The sequence below is a fragment of the Musa acuminata genome, chromosome BXJ2-5 (genome assembly GCF_036884655.1).
Source record: "Musa acuminata AAA Group cultivar baxijiao chromosome BXJ2-5, Cavendish_Baxijiao_AAA, whole genome shotgun sequence".
Taxonomy (NCBI): Eukaryota; Viridiplantae; Streptophyta; class Magnoliopsida; order Zingiberales; family Musaceae; genus Musa; species Musa acuminata.
Genome location: NC_088342.1, coordinates 1,819,177 through 1,838,317, shown reverse-complemented (window position 1 = coordinate 1,838,317; position 19,141 = coordinate 1,819,177). Strand labels below are relative to the sequence as shown.

Below are 19,141 nucleotides of genomic sequence, written 5' to 3'. Positions count from 1 at the left end.
AGATGCTGATGTGGTAGGTTCCAAGATGTGTCCTATCAGATCGTGTGGCAAAATTGTCTGCAAACAATTACTAAGCTACCACTGATTTCCAACTTTGATGGGTCATACATATATCATGAACATAAAAAAGGTGTGTTTTCTTTCCCTTGTGTTCATAATAACTCATTTATATAAAAGAAATAATGTATACTTTTTCCCTCCATGCATCCACTAAAGCTTCTTTCACAAAATTCACTCAAACCAAATAAATCATTCATCTCAGATACACAACAACATATATATATATATATATATATATATATATATATATATATATATATATATATATAAATATAAATATAAATAGTATATTATACAACGAACATAAAATAGAAGGCAATATATGCATATATAAATACGAAAACAAGTCTAAAATATATAAATTAGAAAATTAGAAAATTATGTTAGATATATAATAATTAGATTAAATATATAAAATATAATAATTATCAAATTATTTTTTAATACTTTATATATATATATATGTATATATTTTGAAATAATTATAGTATCAATTTGTGAGTAAGACTGCATAAGCTTATCGTCTCGAGTGATCACCGACAAAATAACACCCGACGTAGGTTCATTTTATTGTCGAGGCTGTGAGGTGCCATCCGATTTGCCGATTCCACCATATTGTTCGTTTCCGAAACCTAGAAAGGGGTAAACCCTAAATCCGCCGAGCCCTTTGGATGCGAGAACTCCGCGAGTCGCCGCTCTCTGTCGGGGTATCACCATGGGCGCCAGTCGGAAGCTGCAGGGTGAGATTGATCGAGTGCTGAAGAAGGTCCAGGAAGGCGTCGACGTCTTCGATAGCATATGGAACAAGGTACTGCCGCGTGGGGATAGGGGAGATCCGCACGATTCTTAGCTTCCCTTTGTGGTTTTGATGGTCTTCGGGTGCTTTTGGTAGGTTTACGACACGGAGAACGCGAACCAGAAGGAGAAATTCGAGGCGGATCTCAAGAAGGAGATTAAGAAGTTGCAGCGGTATCGCGATCAAATCAAGACATGGATACAGTCTAGCGACATCAAGGATAAGAAGGTTAGGGTTTCGTCCTTCCTGTGGACATCTTTGATCTGGCGTACACTGTGACCTCCTTCTGATGTCATGTCTCTGATGTAGCTAGGATTGTTGGTGTCTTTGTTCTTGCCGTTTGTGGGATCTTAATGGTACTGGAAGCTTGACAACTTGATTTCGTGACATGTACTGAGCAGATATTCTTGAAATGATTATACTCGAAGCAAAAGGGGGAACTTTCTGCTATGTAATTTGGGATCAAAATTCACATTTTCCTAGTGTAAAAAATTTACCTTTCTTCTTGTCTCCATTGGACTTGGCAAGTAATAACATCCTAAATACAAATCGGATACAGTGTTTTAAGATAAATACATCACATTTACTTTCTTAACACTAATGTTTGTATCTCTCTGTCATTATTGCTGGATCTTTCAGCGAGTTTTTCTTATAGTTCTCAATATTGATCAGCTAAACAAATTTGTGGTTTGAAAACGACACTTTTATTTTGTTTTTTTATTTATTTTTGACCAACAAGGTAATATTGTGGTGGCTTACGCCGATGAGCTTATCAGCCATTTTTTATAATGGCTGACCTTTTAGAGATTCTTGATTCTTGTTCTCTGTAAATGGTTTTTTTATTTTGTTTCTGCTTCTGTTTGTCAATGGTCCAATATTTTTATGTCAATCGAACGTACATACTGACTTGTTGGTTTCACTGGTTTATGTTCCTCTATTTTCTGTGGTGCTTGTATAATGTTATGTTGGTACATGCTGAAATCCCATATCTGCTTATTAAATTCATATTTTGTCTTGTTGAGACATTTTTTAATTTAATTCTATAACAGGATCTTTTTATATCAGTAGGTTAAAATATACTAGTTAAATTCAAAAACTGTATGGTGTTTTTGTTGTCAACAATGAGAGAAAGAGTTGATTGAAGATGATTTTGTTAAAAAGTTAAAGACATAATAAAAGTGAAGTTGTCCATTTTGCTTGCTGTGTGATCGTTTAGAATAAAATACAAAGTTCACCACATGACTGCAAGGCAACCTATGACTTTGTGATAAAAAAGCCGAGCATAAGGAACAATGTATCCAATTGCATTCAGACTTGAGGTGAAGATGTTGGGTTATATGACTTATGTAAGGAATGGGGAAAAACACTTACTGGTTGGCAACTGAAGAAGTTTCCCTTGGAAATAAAGAAAAACATGTGACTTGGTTCAAATCTGTCCTGAGGTCAAATATGTTTGTAAAGCACATGCCTCAAATCAGGTTAGAGGTTTCTGGAGATGCAAGGAGCTAACAAAATAGCAAGTTACATGTTTGAAGTCACTGTCCTTGACAAAGCTAAATAGTGGGAATTGATGCATGTGGCAATAATCTATGTTGAATTTAGACAAACAAAACTAGGAGTCATGTTGTAAGCATTCAGTTTTTAGTATTGCAACACATCCATAGAGTCCTTGAAACGTGACTCAATGGTCAAACCCTGACAAGACCTGGTCACTACCACATGTGATGCAAAGCCTCAGACAGCAATAATTGGCTCTGATCTTGACCGAGACAGACAGGGCATTGATTTTGAAAGCATAAATTGTGATTTACCAGGACGGGGAAAACATCTAACGTTGATAGGATAAGAGGACAATACTTTCTCTTTTCTGGATATGGTCTTCTAAAGCAAGTCTTAAGGCAATTCGGAGGAGACTAGATATTTCTATGTGGTCATAGATGTTTCAGGAATTGGACTGTCTGCTGGACAGCAACAGGCTCTGATACTCATGTAATGAAAAATAAGTTGATCCCAACAATCGGTATGGCTGGCTAGCCCCATTCCATTGGGTAACAACCTCCAAAGGCTCCAGTGCCTGGCTTCGCTAAAGAATGACAACTAGATAGTGATTGGCAGAGATCTAATCCTAGTAATTTAGGAATTTAGTATTAGTTTTCACTTTTCAATAATAATGATGACTATTACCCTAGAGGCAGGACCAGGCAGTTATTTCCTGAATTCTGAGTTATACTAATTTGGTTCTCTATTTTGGTCCTTTGAAGGTCCTTTCCCTTGAAGAACAGGGACCCTAGTTGGGAGGGGGTTGTTCCTAACAGCATTTTTTTTTTGTAGCATAATTTGGTTTAAATTCTCACAAAAATTTCTAGTTTACATTGTCAAGAAAATTGTATAAGCAGAGAATCCCTTGATTTGTCTTGTTGGATTAGTTGCTTATGATTGAATTTAGTAGTGTTTGTCCATAAGACTATGTGGTGTGTATCTAGTTTACCCTGTCAAATGAAGATGGTATAGTGGAGTATCATGATTAGTCAATCTGGTTGGACTAGTTGCATATGATTAATTTAGATGTGTGTCCATAATGCATTGTGCTGTGCCACATTACTGTTTACAAGTTTTTCTGAGCTCAGATGTTTTGTGATGTGGTACTTTAGTTTATCAACTTATAAATTACAGAGGAGGTTATATTCTTGACAACGAGTGTCATTGAAAGTTTTTCTAAAATGTTATTAGCTTATATTTATTGAAACAAAATATTACGATGCATAGATTGATGTTGTATGCTCTTTAGTCATTGCACTCATCTTTATATAAGATTCTTCTGCATTTTCCAATCACTTTTAGAAGGTATATTCAACCATTTTTTTATTTTCTTCTGCTGAATTTATTATAGTTGAACTGTGCTATTAAAATGCTGCACTTTAAATTTGAGGTTTATGGTTCTGGGGTTGACAGTCAATTTTGTGATATACCTTGACATAGGTTAGTGCCTCTTATGAGCAGGCTCTTATGGATGCTCGCAAGCTCATTGAACGTGAAATGGAAAGATTTAAGGTTTGTGAGAAGGAGACAAAAACAAAAGCCTTCTCCAAGGAAGGATTAGGTCAGCAACCTAAGACAGTAAGTTGCATGTTGTCCTTTACCTACTATTAATGCAATTTACAAGAAGTCACTTAATTTTTGATCATCATGGTCTATATGGCTTGCTTTTTTGACTCTGACATCTATGAAGAAGTGCTTTTTCATTGGCTGACAATCCGATTGTAGCTTCAGAATATGTTGATAAATGAAATTGTCTTTGTTAGGCCTAGTCTGATGCTTATTTGATGGTTTTAAAGAAACATTTGCTCGAGGATCATGCTCATTATGTTTATTTCCTAGGAGGTAGTGTATTTTTTTAATAATGAAACATCTAGTAAATCCCTCTCTTCCATATTCTTAGTATACGTGCACAGAGACCAAAGTCAGCATGCATATAAGGTAGATTGAAATAGTGATCTTACTTTTCTGGAAATTAAGCTTAATTTAGCATGGAACAAACCTTTATATGTGATGATTCACTCAACTAATTTGAATACCAATACCAACCATCTAGTAGTTGCTTCGTCTAGCATTCTAGATTGGGCAGATAGAATAATTACAGTTTTCCAAATTAAGAGTAAGATGCAGTTGGGAAGGTGATATTACTAAGAGTTTCCAAACCTGATGATATGAATGGCATCAGTGATTGCAAAAGGCGCTCGGGCGCTTGCCTCGCCTCGCCCAAGCGCCTCGCTAATGTCCCAGGCGGCGCGCTTCAAACAGGCGCCGCCTGGGCGCTCGCCCGAGCCCAGGCGCTGGGCGCTTCGGGCAGCGCCTGGGTAAAAAAGGCGATCGAACCAGAATTTTAGGTCTGGTTCGGTCCTGGTTCGGTTGTTAGTTGGTTCAATCGAACCAACTAAACCGATATAACCCCAACCCTAACCCTAACCCTAACCCAACACTAACCTGCTGCCGCTGTCGCTCTCGATCCCAATCGCGATCTCGTCGCTCGCTGCCGCTGCTCGCGCCTCTCGCGAGCCCTCCCGCTGCTCGCGCCTCCCGCGAGCCCTCTCGCTGCTCGTGTCTCCTGCGAGCCCTCCCGCGAGCCTTCCAGCTGCTCGCGCCTCCCTCGAGCCCTCCCGCTGCTCACGCCTCCCACGAGCCCTCCCGATGCTCGCGCCTCCCGCGAACCCTCTCGCCTCCTGCGAGCCCTCCCGCGAGCCTTCCCGCTGCTCGCGCCTTCCGCTCCCTTTCCCTTTCTCGCTGCCACTGCCGCCGCTCGCCATCGCTGCTTAATTAATAGCATATTTTTATTTAAAATTTTAAATAATTATATTATATATTTTTATAATTTAGCGCCTCGTTTCGCTCGGACGAGCGCCTAGCGCCTCGAGCGTTTGTGGACCTTGGCGCCTAGCGCTTTTTAAATCACTGAATGGCATGTTGTTGATTTGCATCTATTCGGCATATGTACTAGAATTAGTAAATAAAGATGACATGATATAGAATACCTGGCCTCGGTCTATGTTAACCTGAACATCAATCCTCAAATTATGTTCCAATTTAACTCAGTTTTTATCAGTTACAAGAATGCTTAAAACTATTTTACTTTATATGTCCCCTTTTTTGTGTCTATTATCTAAGAAGCTAAATCACTCTAGTATTTCTCTGATTGAGTCGATTGTTGTAACTGTTTTTCATTCTATATATGAACCATTATTGGATATAGTTGGTGTGTTCTGACTATTTCAAATCTATCTTTCTTGCCCAATAAGTACTTGACCTCTATTTTGCATGTTTGCAACCTTGCTTGTACTGCCAGGATCCAAAAGAGAAGGCCAAATCGGAAACAAGGGACTGGTTGAACAATGTGGTAAGATGCAATTTTTTAACCACATTATGATTTTGTCCTTCAATTATTGCTTCAGAAGTTTTATAACTTGTTAGTGTTTATTCATTTGTTTGTTTAGGTTCATGAAACTTCATGAATCTTCTGTCTATAGCATTTGACTCCTTTTTGTTCTTTGTGTTGGGTTATACTTGATTCAATTAAAGTCACCAAGTGTTTATGAGAAATTCTTTTAGGTTGGGGATTTGGAGAGTCAGATTGACAATTTTGAAGCTGAGGTTGAAGGGCTTTCTGTAAAGAAAGGGAAAACAAGACCACCTCGGCTGGTAGTTAATTGAACAAATTGTTTTGCCCAATTAACTGTACCACATCGTTCGCTTATACTGAAGATCTTCTTTCAGACGCATTTGGAAACATCTATTGCGAGGCACAAAGCTCACATTTTGAAATTGGAGTTGATTTTAAGATTATTGGATAATGATGAATTGAGTCCTGAACAGGTTAATGATGTTAAAGATTTTCTAGAAGATTATGTTGAACGGAATCAGGTACGTCTTTGTTTTCAATTCGATTTGGAGTCTTTTTTTCCACTATTGTTTCTGACATTCTATGAAAATCTCTTAAATACATTTAGCTGGCTTTAGTTTAATTCATTCTCAATTATTTTTGAAGGACGATTTTGATGAATTTGGTGATGTTGATGAGCTTTACAGCTCTCTGCCACTAGAAAAGGTGGAAGCCCTAGAAGATCTTGTTTCACTTGGTCCTTCCAGTCTTGCTAAGGTAACTTGTCTCTCCAACAAGTATTGTTTATTTTATATTTTCTTCTTTTTGAGCATGAATATGTTCACCGCTTAAAATTGGTGTAAAAACGAATTCTGTTTAGACGTCTTGATGGGGTTTATTCTGCTTTTAGTTGTGGAAGAACATGTAGTTTATTGGCTTGTTTCTTGTCATATTTTTTTCTTATTTGAAGACATAAGAAGGGCTTCATCCCAGACGCATTTTTCATGATTGAACTCGTTGGTTGTATTTTGGAAGGTTTTGCCTCTAATTAGATCATCTTGGAGCTTTACATGATTCTGGATTTTGCATCATTTGCCAGATCAAAGAATTTTTTTTTTTACTTCTAATAAGGATTGTTATGGTATCTTATTTGAAATTGTCAACTTATTATCCATGGCATTCAGCTATTAATGACCAATATCTCTATTGATTGAAGTACGATTTCTCTAGCAATTCTAGTGTACCAAGACATACCAAGTGTATCATATTAGTCCATCTGGATTCTGGTAGGAACTGTAGTGCATAATCTCTGATCAGTTTACCCTTCTTGTAAATGTGTTCTGGGCCTTGGGTTGTGATTCTCTATAAGTTTTGTGTCATGAATAATTGCAGCAGGTAATTTGAAATCTCAATGTTAGGAAATGAGCTTATAAAATGTCCAACTATTTTTACCTGTACTAGAATCCTATAAGATCTGTGTGATATGATACAACTTGGTAAAGTGCTGTTGGCAATGATGGGTACATCCATGTACTATTAATACTGTTGGACTGCCATGGTTGTTGTGGACTGGTAATTAAATCCAAATGTGTTCAATGAACACAATAATAATGACATTTAATGGTCCCAATTATTTCAGCTTCATGGATCTGTTGCTTCCGAGCTTTTATGAGGATAATATCACTGGCTAAACTAGTGGTCATCAAATCTCTTCTTATTATTAATAGGAATATCAAATATGGCTTTTGTTTGTCTGATGAATGTCTAATATGGCCTTTGTTTCTCTGATCAATTCATTCATTATAATATTAAATAACATTTATAAGAACCAGAACTGAAATGTGGCATGCATGGATGCCACATCACCATGTCAAACTGATACAGGCTCATGGAACTATACATACAACATGATACAGTATCATATGGATTGTGAACCTAACATGCCGGTGGTCTACCAAGTGACATGATATATAATGTTAAGTCCTAAATCCTAATAAACTCGTTGGTTCCATGTTTGTTATTACTTCTTTTAGTTGCAAAGTCAGGTTCAATATATATTTTGGCAACTCCTATCGTATTTCTATACTCTGATGTTTATGTACTCATAGTATCCAACCAAAACAATATATTGCATGCACAAGTGAAAAATGTTGTAATTCGTTTTTCTACTTATTGAAGCCTATGAAGCTTTAAATTTACTTTTGTATGGAATTGTGGGTGCTGAGTTTGTCATTAAAATCCATATTTCTGCTATCAACTTGAGTGGTTCAATATCTTCCTGTTTTTTTACTACATATTTAGCATTATAGTTTCATAACCCTTTTTTGGTTCTTCCCCATATTTAATAATTTTTGTATATATTGATGATTGTCATATTATATTTTTTCTGAAAGATTACTAACTTTTTAAATTATCTTTTGAATCTTTTCTTGTTCAGCAGGGCGTTGCTTCTGTTTCAACTGCTAGTGCACTTTTAGGCTTGAAGAATGCTGTAGCCAGTTCGGCTGCTCAGTTATCTGTATGTCTTATTTAATGAGCAATAATGGACACAACATGAATGAATTTTAATTGTTAGACTATGTCACAAATATTTGCTTTTTAATAGTGCTAGTCAGTAAATGGTCGAGCCCAATATATAGTGGACCTTTCCTGCTTGTAGGTTTTGTAACAGCATAGTTCACCCTTTTACTTGATCCTTAGAGTGGCTCAAATATATCACATTTATTTATTTTTTTGATAGTACTAGTTAATAAATGATCAAAATCAATATTTAGAAGCAATGATTGAAATTTCGTATTGCACCGGAGTTTCGACATTTGCTCGGTATGGTATGGTATTGTATACCAAGCGGTATATATATATATATAAAGTAAAAAATTCTTTTTCGGCGATCTCGCCTCTCTTCTCCCCACGCGGGGTGCCTCTCTCTCTCTCTCTCTCTCTCTCTCTCTCTCTCTCTCTCTATATATATATATATATATATATATATATATATATATATATATATATATATATATATATATATAAGTAAAAAAAAATTCTGCAACGTTGCCTCTCTTCTCCCCACACGGGGCGACGTTGCCTCTTCTTCCAGCGACGCTGAGATTCTTCTCCCCACGCAGATGAGAGGTCATCGACAGACGAGGAGGGAGAGCGGCGTAGGTACTCCTCTTCTCCCTTTTCTTTCTTCCCCTTCTCCCTCTTCTTTCTTCTTCCTCGATCACCCCTCTTCTTTCTTCTTCCTTGGTCATCGACGGTACCGCCCGGTACGGGCAATATTATTCGAAATTAAACACCTTGTTTAGAAGGAGGTCCCTGCTTGTGAATTCACCCTTCTATTTGTCCATAAATAGGACCTTGCTTGTACCATAGACATTTTTAGTTAGATGATTTTCACTTGCAGCTGATACTTACCTACCAAATGTAAGTAAGTATACCTCCCAAGGTAGTGCGTATAACTACCAGAACCGTGTCTAAATCTGTTTCTTTACTTGTTATACTTGTTTGGATAGAGCATTGTTATGTTCATTGTAATTCCTTTTTGTGTGTTGTATGTGTTTATATAGTCCGCGTGGACTGATATCTGAATAGAAAGTTCTTAGTGTTTATAATTTATAGAACATAGATGTCTTGGTGGAAGGCTTGTGCAGTAAAACATCCATTTTAAAATAATTTTTATAATATCTATGCTTTTTCTGGTTATTATATTTGTTAAACTTGTTCTAAATGTTTATATTTTTTTAGATTTTTCTTCTTCATGGCCTACTATTAGACCTTTGAAAAATGCATAGGCTTTTGGTGATGGTTCTGCATAATGGGTCTTATATTTTATCAGTTAACACAGATCATATCTCAGGACCAAGGTGATGATGCAGCTTCTCCGGAAAGTAACGCTGATGTTGCACCAAAAACCCCACCTTCAAAAAGTGGAGCTATGGTGACTGTGGTATCAACAGTTCCTCCTGGTATAAGTTCTGGGATATCAGTGGGGACCAGTTCATCTGCAACTGCTAATGTTCCTGTGCGTCCATCAGTTGCTGGACCAACAGTTGCAGCTATACTTTCTGTGCCACCAAATGTTCGAGGCGTTATAGAGAACTCATCTGCTGCTGTTTCTTCTCCTCCTAATTCATCCAGCTCACTTAAGGAGGATGATAATATGACCTTCCCTGTGCGTAGATCTTCACCAGCCATCCCTGAAATTGGAATAGCGAAAGGCATTAGCCGAGGGATCTCTAATCAACCATCAATTAGTACTTCGATGACTTTCAGTTCAGCTGGTGGAATCACTGGAAATGTTTCTCTTGGTTCTGTTCCTCCATTATCTGATTTGTCTAAGCGAAATGTGTTAAATGTTGATGAGAGAATTGGGAGTAGTGGGCTTGCACAGCCTCTGTTGTCGTTTCCTCTGGATAACAGAATTCTCTTGCAGTCGTTGCCAAGGACCAATGATGGAGCTGGTTCAAATGATTCTAGTAATGTTGGAGAGGGTTCTACTGCTGGAGGAAGAGTCTTTTCACCTTCAGTTGTCTCTGGGATTCAATGGAGACCTCAAAGTGCAACTTCTTTTCAGAATGCAAGTGAGAATGTATGTTTTTTGGTTAATATCCCATAAAACAGTTATTTAGTATGGTTTTTTATAATTTTTATTAGGTCAATGTTATTTCTCTTGGTCACCATACTAGATCTAATATTTGATGGTTTGTGGGAACTCTTGTGCACTACGCTCCCTTTTAGAAATTTCTTTACATGCTACCACCTGTAAAGCATTATTTGGAATTGTGTTGGACTTCCATTTGTCATGGTTTTGTTTTTCTTGCTTGGGAGCCTGAGGTCCCAGCTTGATGAATTCTCTCTTCAGGGCCAATTTCGTGGGCGTCCTGAGATAGCTCCTGACCAGAGGGAGAAATTTCTGCAACGGCTCCAACAAGTGCAGCAACAAGGGCATAGTAATCTACTTAGCGGGCCACATCTCTCTGGTGCTAGTCACAAGCAGTTTACCACACAACAGCAGAATTCACTTTTACAACAGGTAATTCTTTCTTTTTCAAATGTTAAAAAATGTAATGCGGTTTTTCCTTCTCATGAAAAGGTCTTTGGTTCCACGATTTGCAAACTTCTCTCCATGCTGTTATTGTTATTATATGCTTTTGTTAAATGTGTAGCAGATTGATGTTTTTTTTCTTTCACTCTAAAGTTTTTCAACCATAATGTGGAACTACTTTTGTGGTGCCTGTGCATCTTCAATGTAAATTGTTGCTCATATGCCGCAAGTAAATGGTTGGTTGCACTTCCTAAAAGAATCAATCTCGTCTCTTGTTCGTATTACTATTAGTTAAAGAGTGTAGTTTTTCGTATCGATCGACTATCATTGTAGTTCTTTAAAATACTCTTATCACCTTTGTGCTAGTAAATAATAGTGTTCCAAAAAGGTGCTCGGGCGAGGCGAGGCCAAGCACCTCGCACAGTTGTTGAGCGATGCACCTTAATGAACACTGCGTAGGCTCTCGCTTGAACCTAGGTGCCCTAGGCACCCGGTTTAAAGTGAGCAATTAAACTAGATGGTCAACTTTGGATCGATTGAATAGTAACTCGGTTGGTTCAATTAAATCAACCACGCATAGTAAATAGTAATATTAACCACCTTGGACCCATAAACCTTAGGTATTTCACTGCCTTGACTCACCTATGGTCCCGTTGCTAACTTCGTGTGAGCCTCTGCTTCTGTTGCGGATGCATAGGTCCAACACTTCCTCTATCGTCAACAAAACCATCCAAATCTCCTGTTGTTGTAGCTTTTGTGTGTAGTTCCCTACGACGCTGTTGCTTTTGTGTGCAACTCCTTCCTCTGCCGAGGAATAGGACTGCAACTTCCTCTGTCGTTGATGGACACATTAGAAGCTTCCTTTGCCCCTGTCGTGGTCGTTCGTAGCTTCCTTCGCTGCCACTACTATTGTTGCCATCGTCCGAAGGTTCCTCTATCACTGTTGCTCTCTACTTTCCCATGGTCTATTGTCGATGATTCTTTTCCCCCTCTCTAATGTTATGACTATTGTTAATGACGGATTAAATATTGTTAACAGTGGATTGTTAATCCTTAATTGATATTAAAACCAAGGTTTGCAATATCGAATGGTACCCCCCGTATTGAGCGGTACATACCGGTCCGTTAGTTGACCGACACGTGGATCGCTTCCTACTGGGCGGTATCAACTCGGTTGTGGCGAGGCAAGGCGAGGAAGAGGCGTTTGAAGAAGAGGGAGAAACTTTGAGAAATAGTTCCCGGCGTTGCCTCCTCCTCCTTCGTTGTCTTCTTCTTCGCTGTGGCGTCCGTTGCCATCGCTCCCTTGACGCCGTAGCTCTTTGGCGCTCACTACTATCGTTCCCTCGACATCGAAGAAGATTCTTCTTCTTCCGCTCCTTCGCTGCGGTGCCCACTGCCATCCCTAGACGCCACAGCTCTTCAGCGCCCGCTGCCATTGTTCCCTCGACATCGAAGAAGATTCTTCTTCTTCCGCTCCTTCGCTGCAGCGCTCGTTGCCATCCCTCGACGTTGCAATTATTTGCATGGGGTTCGAGTGGGCACTGTTAAGTTATATATATTTTTATATATTTAATATCTTTTAAATATAATATATTTAATATTGTTTTAATCGTACCATCGTTAACTATTTTAATTTTATGTGATTATATATATATATATATTTATTTAATATTAAAATTAATTTTAATATTTTTAAACATACCGTTCGGAACGCCCATACCTTTCTTTGTTGCTGTTGTTGCTATCGCTATCGTTGTTCTCAATCAACAACCTCCGTTTCCTTAGTCCTCACATTGGTCTCTACTCTTCTCACATCGACTCAATATATTGTTAACAGTATATTAATAATATACTATTAATAGTATTTTTTTATTTATTAAATTAATAATATATTATTTCAATTTTAATACTGTTAATATTTATTTATTTGAAATTATTATTAGGGTTTCAAGATAAATGACTTTGATGTAAAGCTTTATTGTTTTGAATTTTGAGACTTTTGTTAATATGACATTGTGACTTTGTACTTTAGATTTTCTTAATTTAATGTCATATTTTATTTAAATAATTATATTTATTAATTATATTATAATTTTTATATTATAATATTTTAGAGCCCCTCATTTCGCTTGGGCGAGTGCCTAGCATCTCAGGCATTTTGGGGCTTTGGCGCCTTTTGGTGCCTAGCATTTTTTAAATCATTGCTGGGGCGGGCACCTAGGCGAGCATTTAGCGTACTGGGTGTTTTGGAGCCTTGACGCCTAGCACTTTTAAAAACACTGGTTTGAAGCTTTGTAGGAGCTATACCACACTCTCTTGGGCCTACTCCATTAATGGTTGGAAGCTTGGAAGTTTAATTTTAGTCAAGAACCAACCAATAGAGATCCAAGGTTTGATTCAGTCTAGGTTGAATGAGTTGCATCATAAGACATTATTACACTTGCATCCCCCCCTGTATACGTAGAGACTGCATTTCCAGATAACTTTCATCCACACTTAACAGAATTAACAAAATGTCATAGACCTGTTTGATTATATTCCTTCAGATATGTGATCCTATCGTTAGCTTTGTCCTTCCAAATTGTCATTAAAAGTGATAGGTATAGTTCTAGCATGGATGTACATATGTGGACTCATTCTTCTATGTTCATGTACCCATCAGACATATATTCAGAGAAATGCATATGTGCATAAGTAGACCTCATTGTGTCGACAAATTTGCTTTGTATCACCATCCTAGCATTAGTATCCAGCATGCATGTCATTATCACTTCAGTTTTTTTGGTATGTCTGTAGCTCTTTTGATCAAGTCCATGTGGGAAGTACTTATGCACAAAATTTGCATGTTGTCACTGGTTTTTATTCGGAAATCTATATACACTAGCTTCTACTGAAGAATGCATAGTTGTAACTTGTGATGCATACGAGTACACAAGCATCACTAATGCAATTGAGAAAATCGGATGCTTTTGCTATGGATCTTGCTTTTTATTCACAATGAAGCATTAGGTACATTGAAAAAGCATCAAGAACAATTTGTCAGGCATGTGGAATGTCAAACTTCTTTAATTAAAGGCGCTTCAATTAAGTATTTGCCATTTATCAAGAATTTTTGCATGTGTATGTAGTCATAGTTTGTCTAAATGGCATTTGGGTGCATAATATTCTTGTCATCCTACTTTCTTTCGGACTGTTTTATATCAATCTTGCTGCCTTCAAAGTTTGATGTGTATATTTTTCTAATAAAATGCATCCACGGCACAGTTACCAGCTCTCTTGGCATATATCACCTTGGATTTATGACTTAAAAACTCTTTTTGCTAGAAATTATTTATTTCTGAGCATGTACAAGTTGCTTCTGTATCCTAGACATGTACCTTCAGGATAAATAGTGCTTTTGAAAGAAAGGTTTATGTGGGAAAGAAAGGTTTTTGTGGCAATGCTTTTTAATCTTGTTCTTTCTGTAACTTCACTAATGTTTCATGACCTTTATATGTATGCAGTTTAGTCCTCAAAGCACTTCTGTTTCACCCCATGTTGGCCTAGGGCTTGGAGTTCAGGGAGCAGGGCTTGTGTCTGTTAGTTCGGCTGCACAACAGCAACCAACTCCTGTTCTTCAACCGTCCTCCCAACATCCCTTGGTTTCAACTGTAACAAAAGATGGAGGTACCTTAAATTTTTTTTTTCACATTCTGTTTCAAGAAAAATCTTTCTTACCCTATCATCATATAAAAAAACAGATTCTGTACATGACAATCCGGAAGACCAGCAGCAACATAATATATCTGAAGATCTGATTGCAGATCCTGCCTCAAGTCCTAGTGTCAACAAGATGATGAGTGATGATGATTTGAAGACATCATATGTGGTAGGGATTTGTGAGCACAATTCAAAGTAGTCTTACTTTTGATTTGAGACACTTCTTTGTCTTATCTATGCTTACATATGTTTGCACACATAGGCGAGACATAAGCTTCTAACCTTTAAATCGAGATTTGTGATTTTGCCTGTTATGGTATGGTATGAGTGGTATTTACTGGTCTGATTGGAAACCGGGGTGGTACTCTTGGTGCCTGATCTATACCATACAGTACAGGCCTTGTACCACTCAATGTGACCTGTGCAGGGTCGGTATGCCTGGTACATATTCTATACTGATGAACAGTTTCTATTTTTTTTTTTTTAATTTTCAACCTTTTTTGGATTTTTTTGGGACAACCTAACCTAGATGCCTGGAGTACACACGATTTGGATGTGCCATGACAAGCATCGAAAGGTGCCTGATTGTCCTTGGACCCACTGACTGCATGTGAAAAGGAAGAAGAGAGTATATTCCTTGCCTCCATTGTCATTGCTGACGACAAGACAAATAGATAGACGTATTGTGGGTGGGGGGAACAACAAAACATACTGCTTATTTTTGATATTTAATTAATGTTTTTTGGAAAATTAATTAGTGATTTATATGTAGTATAAATGTTATGGATTAATATTTTACTGTATTTGCATAATTTTTTATATAAACAATATACAGACAGCATAATTTTTTGATTTCATGTAATTAATTTTTGGAGAAGTTTTGTGTCAGAGGATTAATCTGTAAATACTGATTTTAAGAGATTGATAGAAATACTCCAACACTTCATCTTTGTCATACTCCATCTATCACATTCCATGTTATTGTCAGATAAATCATTTTAGTTTATTATTAGGAGAGTTAGCGAATTAACAAACTCCATCTTGATAAATATATGTGATTGATAGGATAGGAATGGCTATATTACTTGGAGCTAAATCTGAGCTAATAAAACCACAGATTTTGAAAAAAGTGGGAAAAACCAATAATTCATGAGAGCATTATTTGTAAAATGGCACTAGTCCACAAAGCATTGGATTCGGTAGCATCAACTGCAATAAAGTCCTGCTGAAAATAATTTAGTTATCTTTCAAATAAATGCCTGATAAATGTTTGATCACTAAATTTTAGTCTGTCATACCTTCCAACTTAATTATTGCCAGCCATCTGTCAATTGTTAAAATTTTGAACGCCACCTATCATCTATATCATCATTCACTGTTTCTGACCAATCATCATCACCATCCATTACCATTTATTGTCAAACTTTGCCTTATTGTTTGCCCATCCTAAATAGCTGAAAGCAGATGCTTAACAGTTAGGGTTGTAATGGAGCCAATATTGAATAGTCTGTCTGGCTCTAGCAAACAAGGGCCCATTTTTGCTTTGGTGCATGCTTAGGCTAAGCTTGACTTCCTGGATTTGAAGTTAAGCTTGAATTGAGTTAGGATATCTGAGCCAAACTCTAGCAAACAAGGGTCCATTTGTGCTTTGGTGCATGCTTAGGCTGAGCTTGACTTCCTGGATTTGAACTTAGCTTGAATTGAGTTAGGATATCTGAGCCAAACTCTAGCAAACAAGGGTCCATTTGTGCTTTGGTGCATGCTTAGGCTGAGCTTGACTTCCTGGATTTGAACTTAAGCTTGAATTGAGTTAGGATATCTGAGCCAAACTCAGCACTAGAGCTTAAGTTCAGCTTGTGTTTAGGTTAAGTTGCACCATGTTAACCTTTATGTTGCCTGTTTTGGTTGTCCTGCTATGTAAAATCCAGGAGCCGACAGTGTCTTCTTTCTCCATGCCAAAGGGCATCTTGGAGGAGTCCCCTGATACCGTGGTCGGTACTTGGGAAGAAGGTGCAGAGGTAGAGGTATCAGCATCCTAAAGGGTATCAGAGTGAGGATGATGAAGAATGAAAGAGAAAGTAGATCTTCCCTACTTTAGGGCTCCCCTCTTATTAGGGCTCTTGTAATCAACTTGGAGATATAGGCAGAGAATCATACTGCAGAAGGTAAAATAAAATGTTTAATCTTAACAACATCACTTCTATTGTTGATTTCTTTAGTTCAAAATTTTCTTTGAAGAAAAACTCAAGTAACAATTGAAAATTATTGATTGAATAAAATTCCTAATTTTTGGAATATTTTTTGGTGGCCATCAGGGAACAAGCACTGTGGCAGTGTCAGAAGTGAATCAATTATCTAGGGATACTGATCTTCCACCTGGTCAGCCATTGCAACCCGGTCAATCTTCTGCTAGCCTTGGTGTGATTGGTAGAAGAAGTGGGTCAGAACTTGGTGCCATTGGTGACAACATTAGTGGTGTAGCTGGGAATTCTGGTGGAATGCACGATCAGATCTACAATCTACAGATGCTTGAAGCTGCATACTACAAACTTCCACAGCCCAGGGACTCAGAACGTGCAAAGAACTATGTTCCGGTGGGGAACTTATTTCCTTTATCATTCTTTAAGCATTCTGTTAGATCTTTTGCAAAATCTTGTCAGATGTTTCAATTTCATTTAATGGTATTTTCTTAATTTTTCAGAGGCATCCTGTAGTGACTCCATCTAGTTATCCTCAAACTCAGGCACCCATAGTTGATAATCCTGCCTTTTGGGAACGACTTGGTCTGGATCCATTGGGCACTGATGCCTTGTTTTTTGCGTTTTACTACCAACAGGTATCAAGTCATTTTTTGTGGTCTTATGATTTAATTTCTGAAGGAATTTCTAGGATTTGTGCTTGTACTAGACACTACGTATGCTACATAAGTTGCTAGACATTTTGGACTACTGGTCATTCATATATTTCTGCAGAGCACTTATCAGCAGTACTTAGCTGCCAGAGAATTGAAAAGGCAGTCATGGAGATTTCACAAGAAATTTAATACATGGTTTCAACGGCATGAGGAGCCAAAAGTCACTAATGATAACTTTGAGAGAGGAAATTATGTATACTTTGATTTTCATATTGCAAACGATGGTTCTCAGCATGGATGGTACGTTACACTGCATCTTTTATTCTTTCTGAGATTATCATATTTTATTGAAATGCATATTTTACTTTTTTTGTGTTTCTTTTAGTGTTTTCATTTGATTCTTCATCCAGACTAATTTATTTTTCCTGTAGTCAATCTAAACTTAGTGTATAAATTCTCTGAATATTTATTCTTCAGTCTTACTTTTTTTTCCTTTCGTGAATACAATTCAAAAACATTGGAACATTGTTATGAGATTTATTTTGCTGGCCTTCTGCTTTAGTAATCATATCTTTGCCACCAACCATATCTTGTTGCAATAACTGAAAACTTGTTTGGTTGCAGGTGCCAGAGGATTAAAACTGATTTCACCTTTGAATATGATTTCCTCGAGGATGAACTTGTGGTATAAAATTGCTGAATCACATCTTATTGATCAACAAATTTCAAGTTTTGGTATGTTATAATATGTGCCTGTTCTGTGTTAAAGTAAAGAACATATTTGTGAATCCCAATGGAATGATTGTATCTTTTCAGTTTAGTTTAGAATTAAATCTACAACTTTAATTTCATTTGAGATTCCTTTGCTACTTGTCAGTCACCTTTAGAAAAGATCGAGACTGCTTGGTCGTCTGTGATACAATGATGTGATTATATGAAGCATTGATTTATTTTAGGGAGAATAGTTTGGTTGTTATCTTGTTCAGTTGTAAGGAAATCTACATTCTTTTATCTTAAATATTTATACAATTAGTTAAATATTCTTCTTCTTTTTTTATGATTAGAGTAGGGAATGCTGGACGAGGAGCCTAATGTTTTGTGGCATTTCATTCTATTCAATTAGAAAATATATCTTTTCTAGAAGTGGTTTTAGATATCATTTGTCAGATTTAATTTAAACCCAAGCAAAATAATTGATTATGGTACTTAAGAGCTTGCTGTCATAGAACACACATATGTATATAGTTTTGTTTGAATAATGGAAGCAAAACTTTCGGAGTGTGGAAGCAAAGGAGAGGAGAGGTGAGGTGACTGGTGGAATCTTCAGGCTGATATGCGGGAACTCATTGACATCGCTGATTACATCCGCTTTCATGGCGTTTGCAAGACATGGCGTGCTGCTATTGTGGCTGATCTTGGAACATGACTATCCAATCAATAGGATCTTCTTCTACTTATCGGATGACACACAGGCCACTCGAGTCAGCTCTAGCAAGTGATGGATGCATCATTAGTTCTTGTCTAATGTGATGGATGGCTACTTCTTTACCACGAAACTTCATGGTTCATACTTATCGTGAATCCTCTCACAAGTGCTTCTCTCTCTCTCCCCGAGTGATCTAGAGTTACTCTAGATGAAATTGCACAGGTTTTCATGTTTAAAGAAAGTGGCTGTCATTGGTCCTCAACGGGATTTAGCAACCTGTTATTGTGGTTTGTAGAATTATCGTGTAAGCTTGTAGTCCTTCAAAAAAAAACACAAATTGATTGAAGATCTTGCTGACCATGGGCTAGAGAATATTAGCATTTTCATAA

The 19,141-nt window shown here is 37.3% G+C and overlaps 1 protein-coding gene across 9 annotated transcripts; it reads left to right on the top strand.

Moving 5' to 3' along the window:
* Positions 1–604: 604 nt before the first annotated feature.
* LOC135580862 (uncharacterized) lies at positions 605–18,281 on the top strand. 9 transcript variants are annotated; one of them, XM_065107835.1, is made up of 16 exons: positions 605–868; positions 953–1,084; positions 3,857–3,973; positions 5,697–5,747; positions 5,960–6,049; positions 6,125–6,271; positions 6,396–6,506; positions 8,170–8,247; positions 9,565–10,317; positions 10,591–10,761; positions 14,277–14,439; positions 14,514–14,641; positions 16,788–17,066; positions 17,174–17,308; positions 17,445–17,626; positions 17,951–18,281. In XM_065107835.1, exons 1-16 carry the CDS (start codon positions 776–778, stop codon positions 18,015–18,017), a joined length of 2,697 nt encoding a protein of 898 aa, XP_064963907.1. In that variant the 5' UTR covers positions 605–775; the 3' UTR covers positions 18,018–18,281. The 9 variants fall into 9 exon arrangements, with proteins under 9 accessions (XP_064963907.1, XP_064963905.1, XP_064963906.1 ...); XM_065107833.1 differs by having other exon boundaries at positions 8,167–8,247; XM_065107834.1 differs by having other exon boundaries at positions 3,836–3,973; positions 9,586–10,317.
* The last annotated feature ends 860 nt before the right edge of the window (positions 18,282–19,141 follow it).

Bases quoted from the DNA above. Each gene is read 5' to 3' on its own strand.
- LOC135580862 (XM_065107828.1), top strand. From the start codon at position 776: ATGGGCGCCAGTCGGAAGCTGCAGGGTGAGATTGATCGAGTGCTGAAG. The intron at 1,085-3,835 runs GTTAGGGTTTCG...ACCTTGACATAG, and splicing joins GCGACATCAAGGATAAGAAG to GTTAGTGCCTCTTATGAGCA. The intron at 14,440-14,513 runs GTACCTTAAATT...ATAAAAAAACAG, and splicing joins AACTGTAACAAAAGATGGAG to ATTCTGTACATGACAATCCG.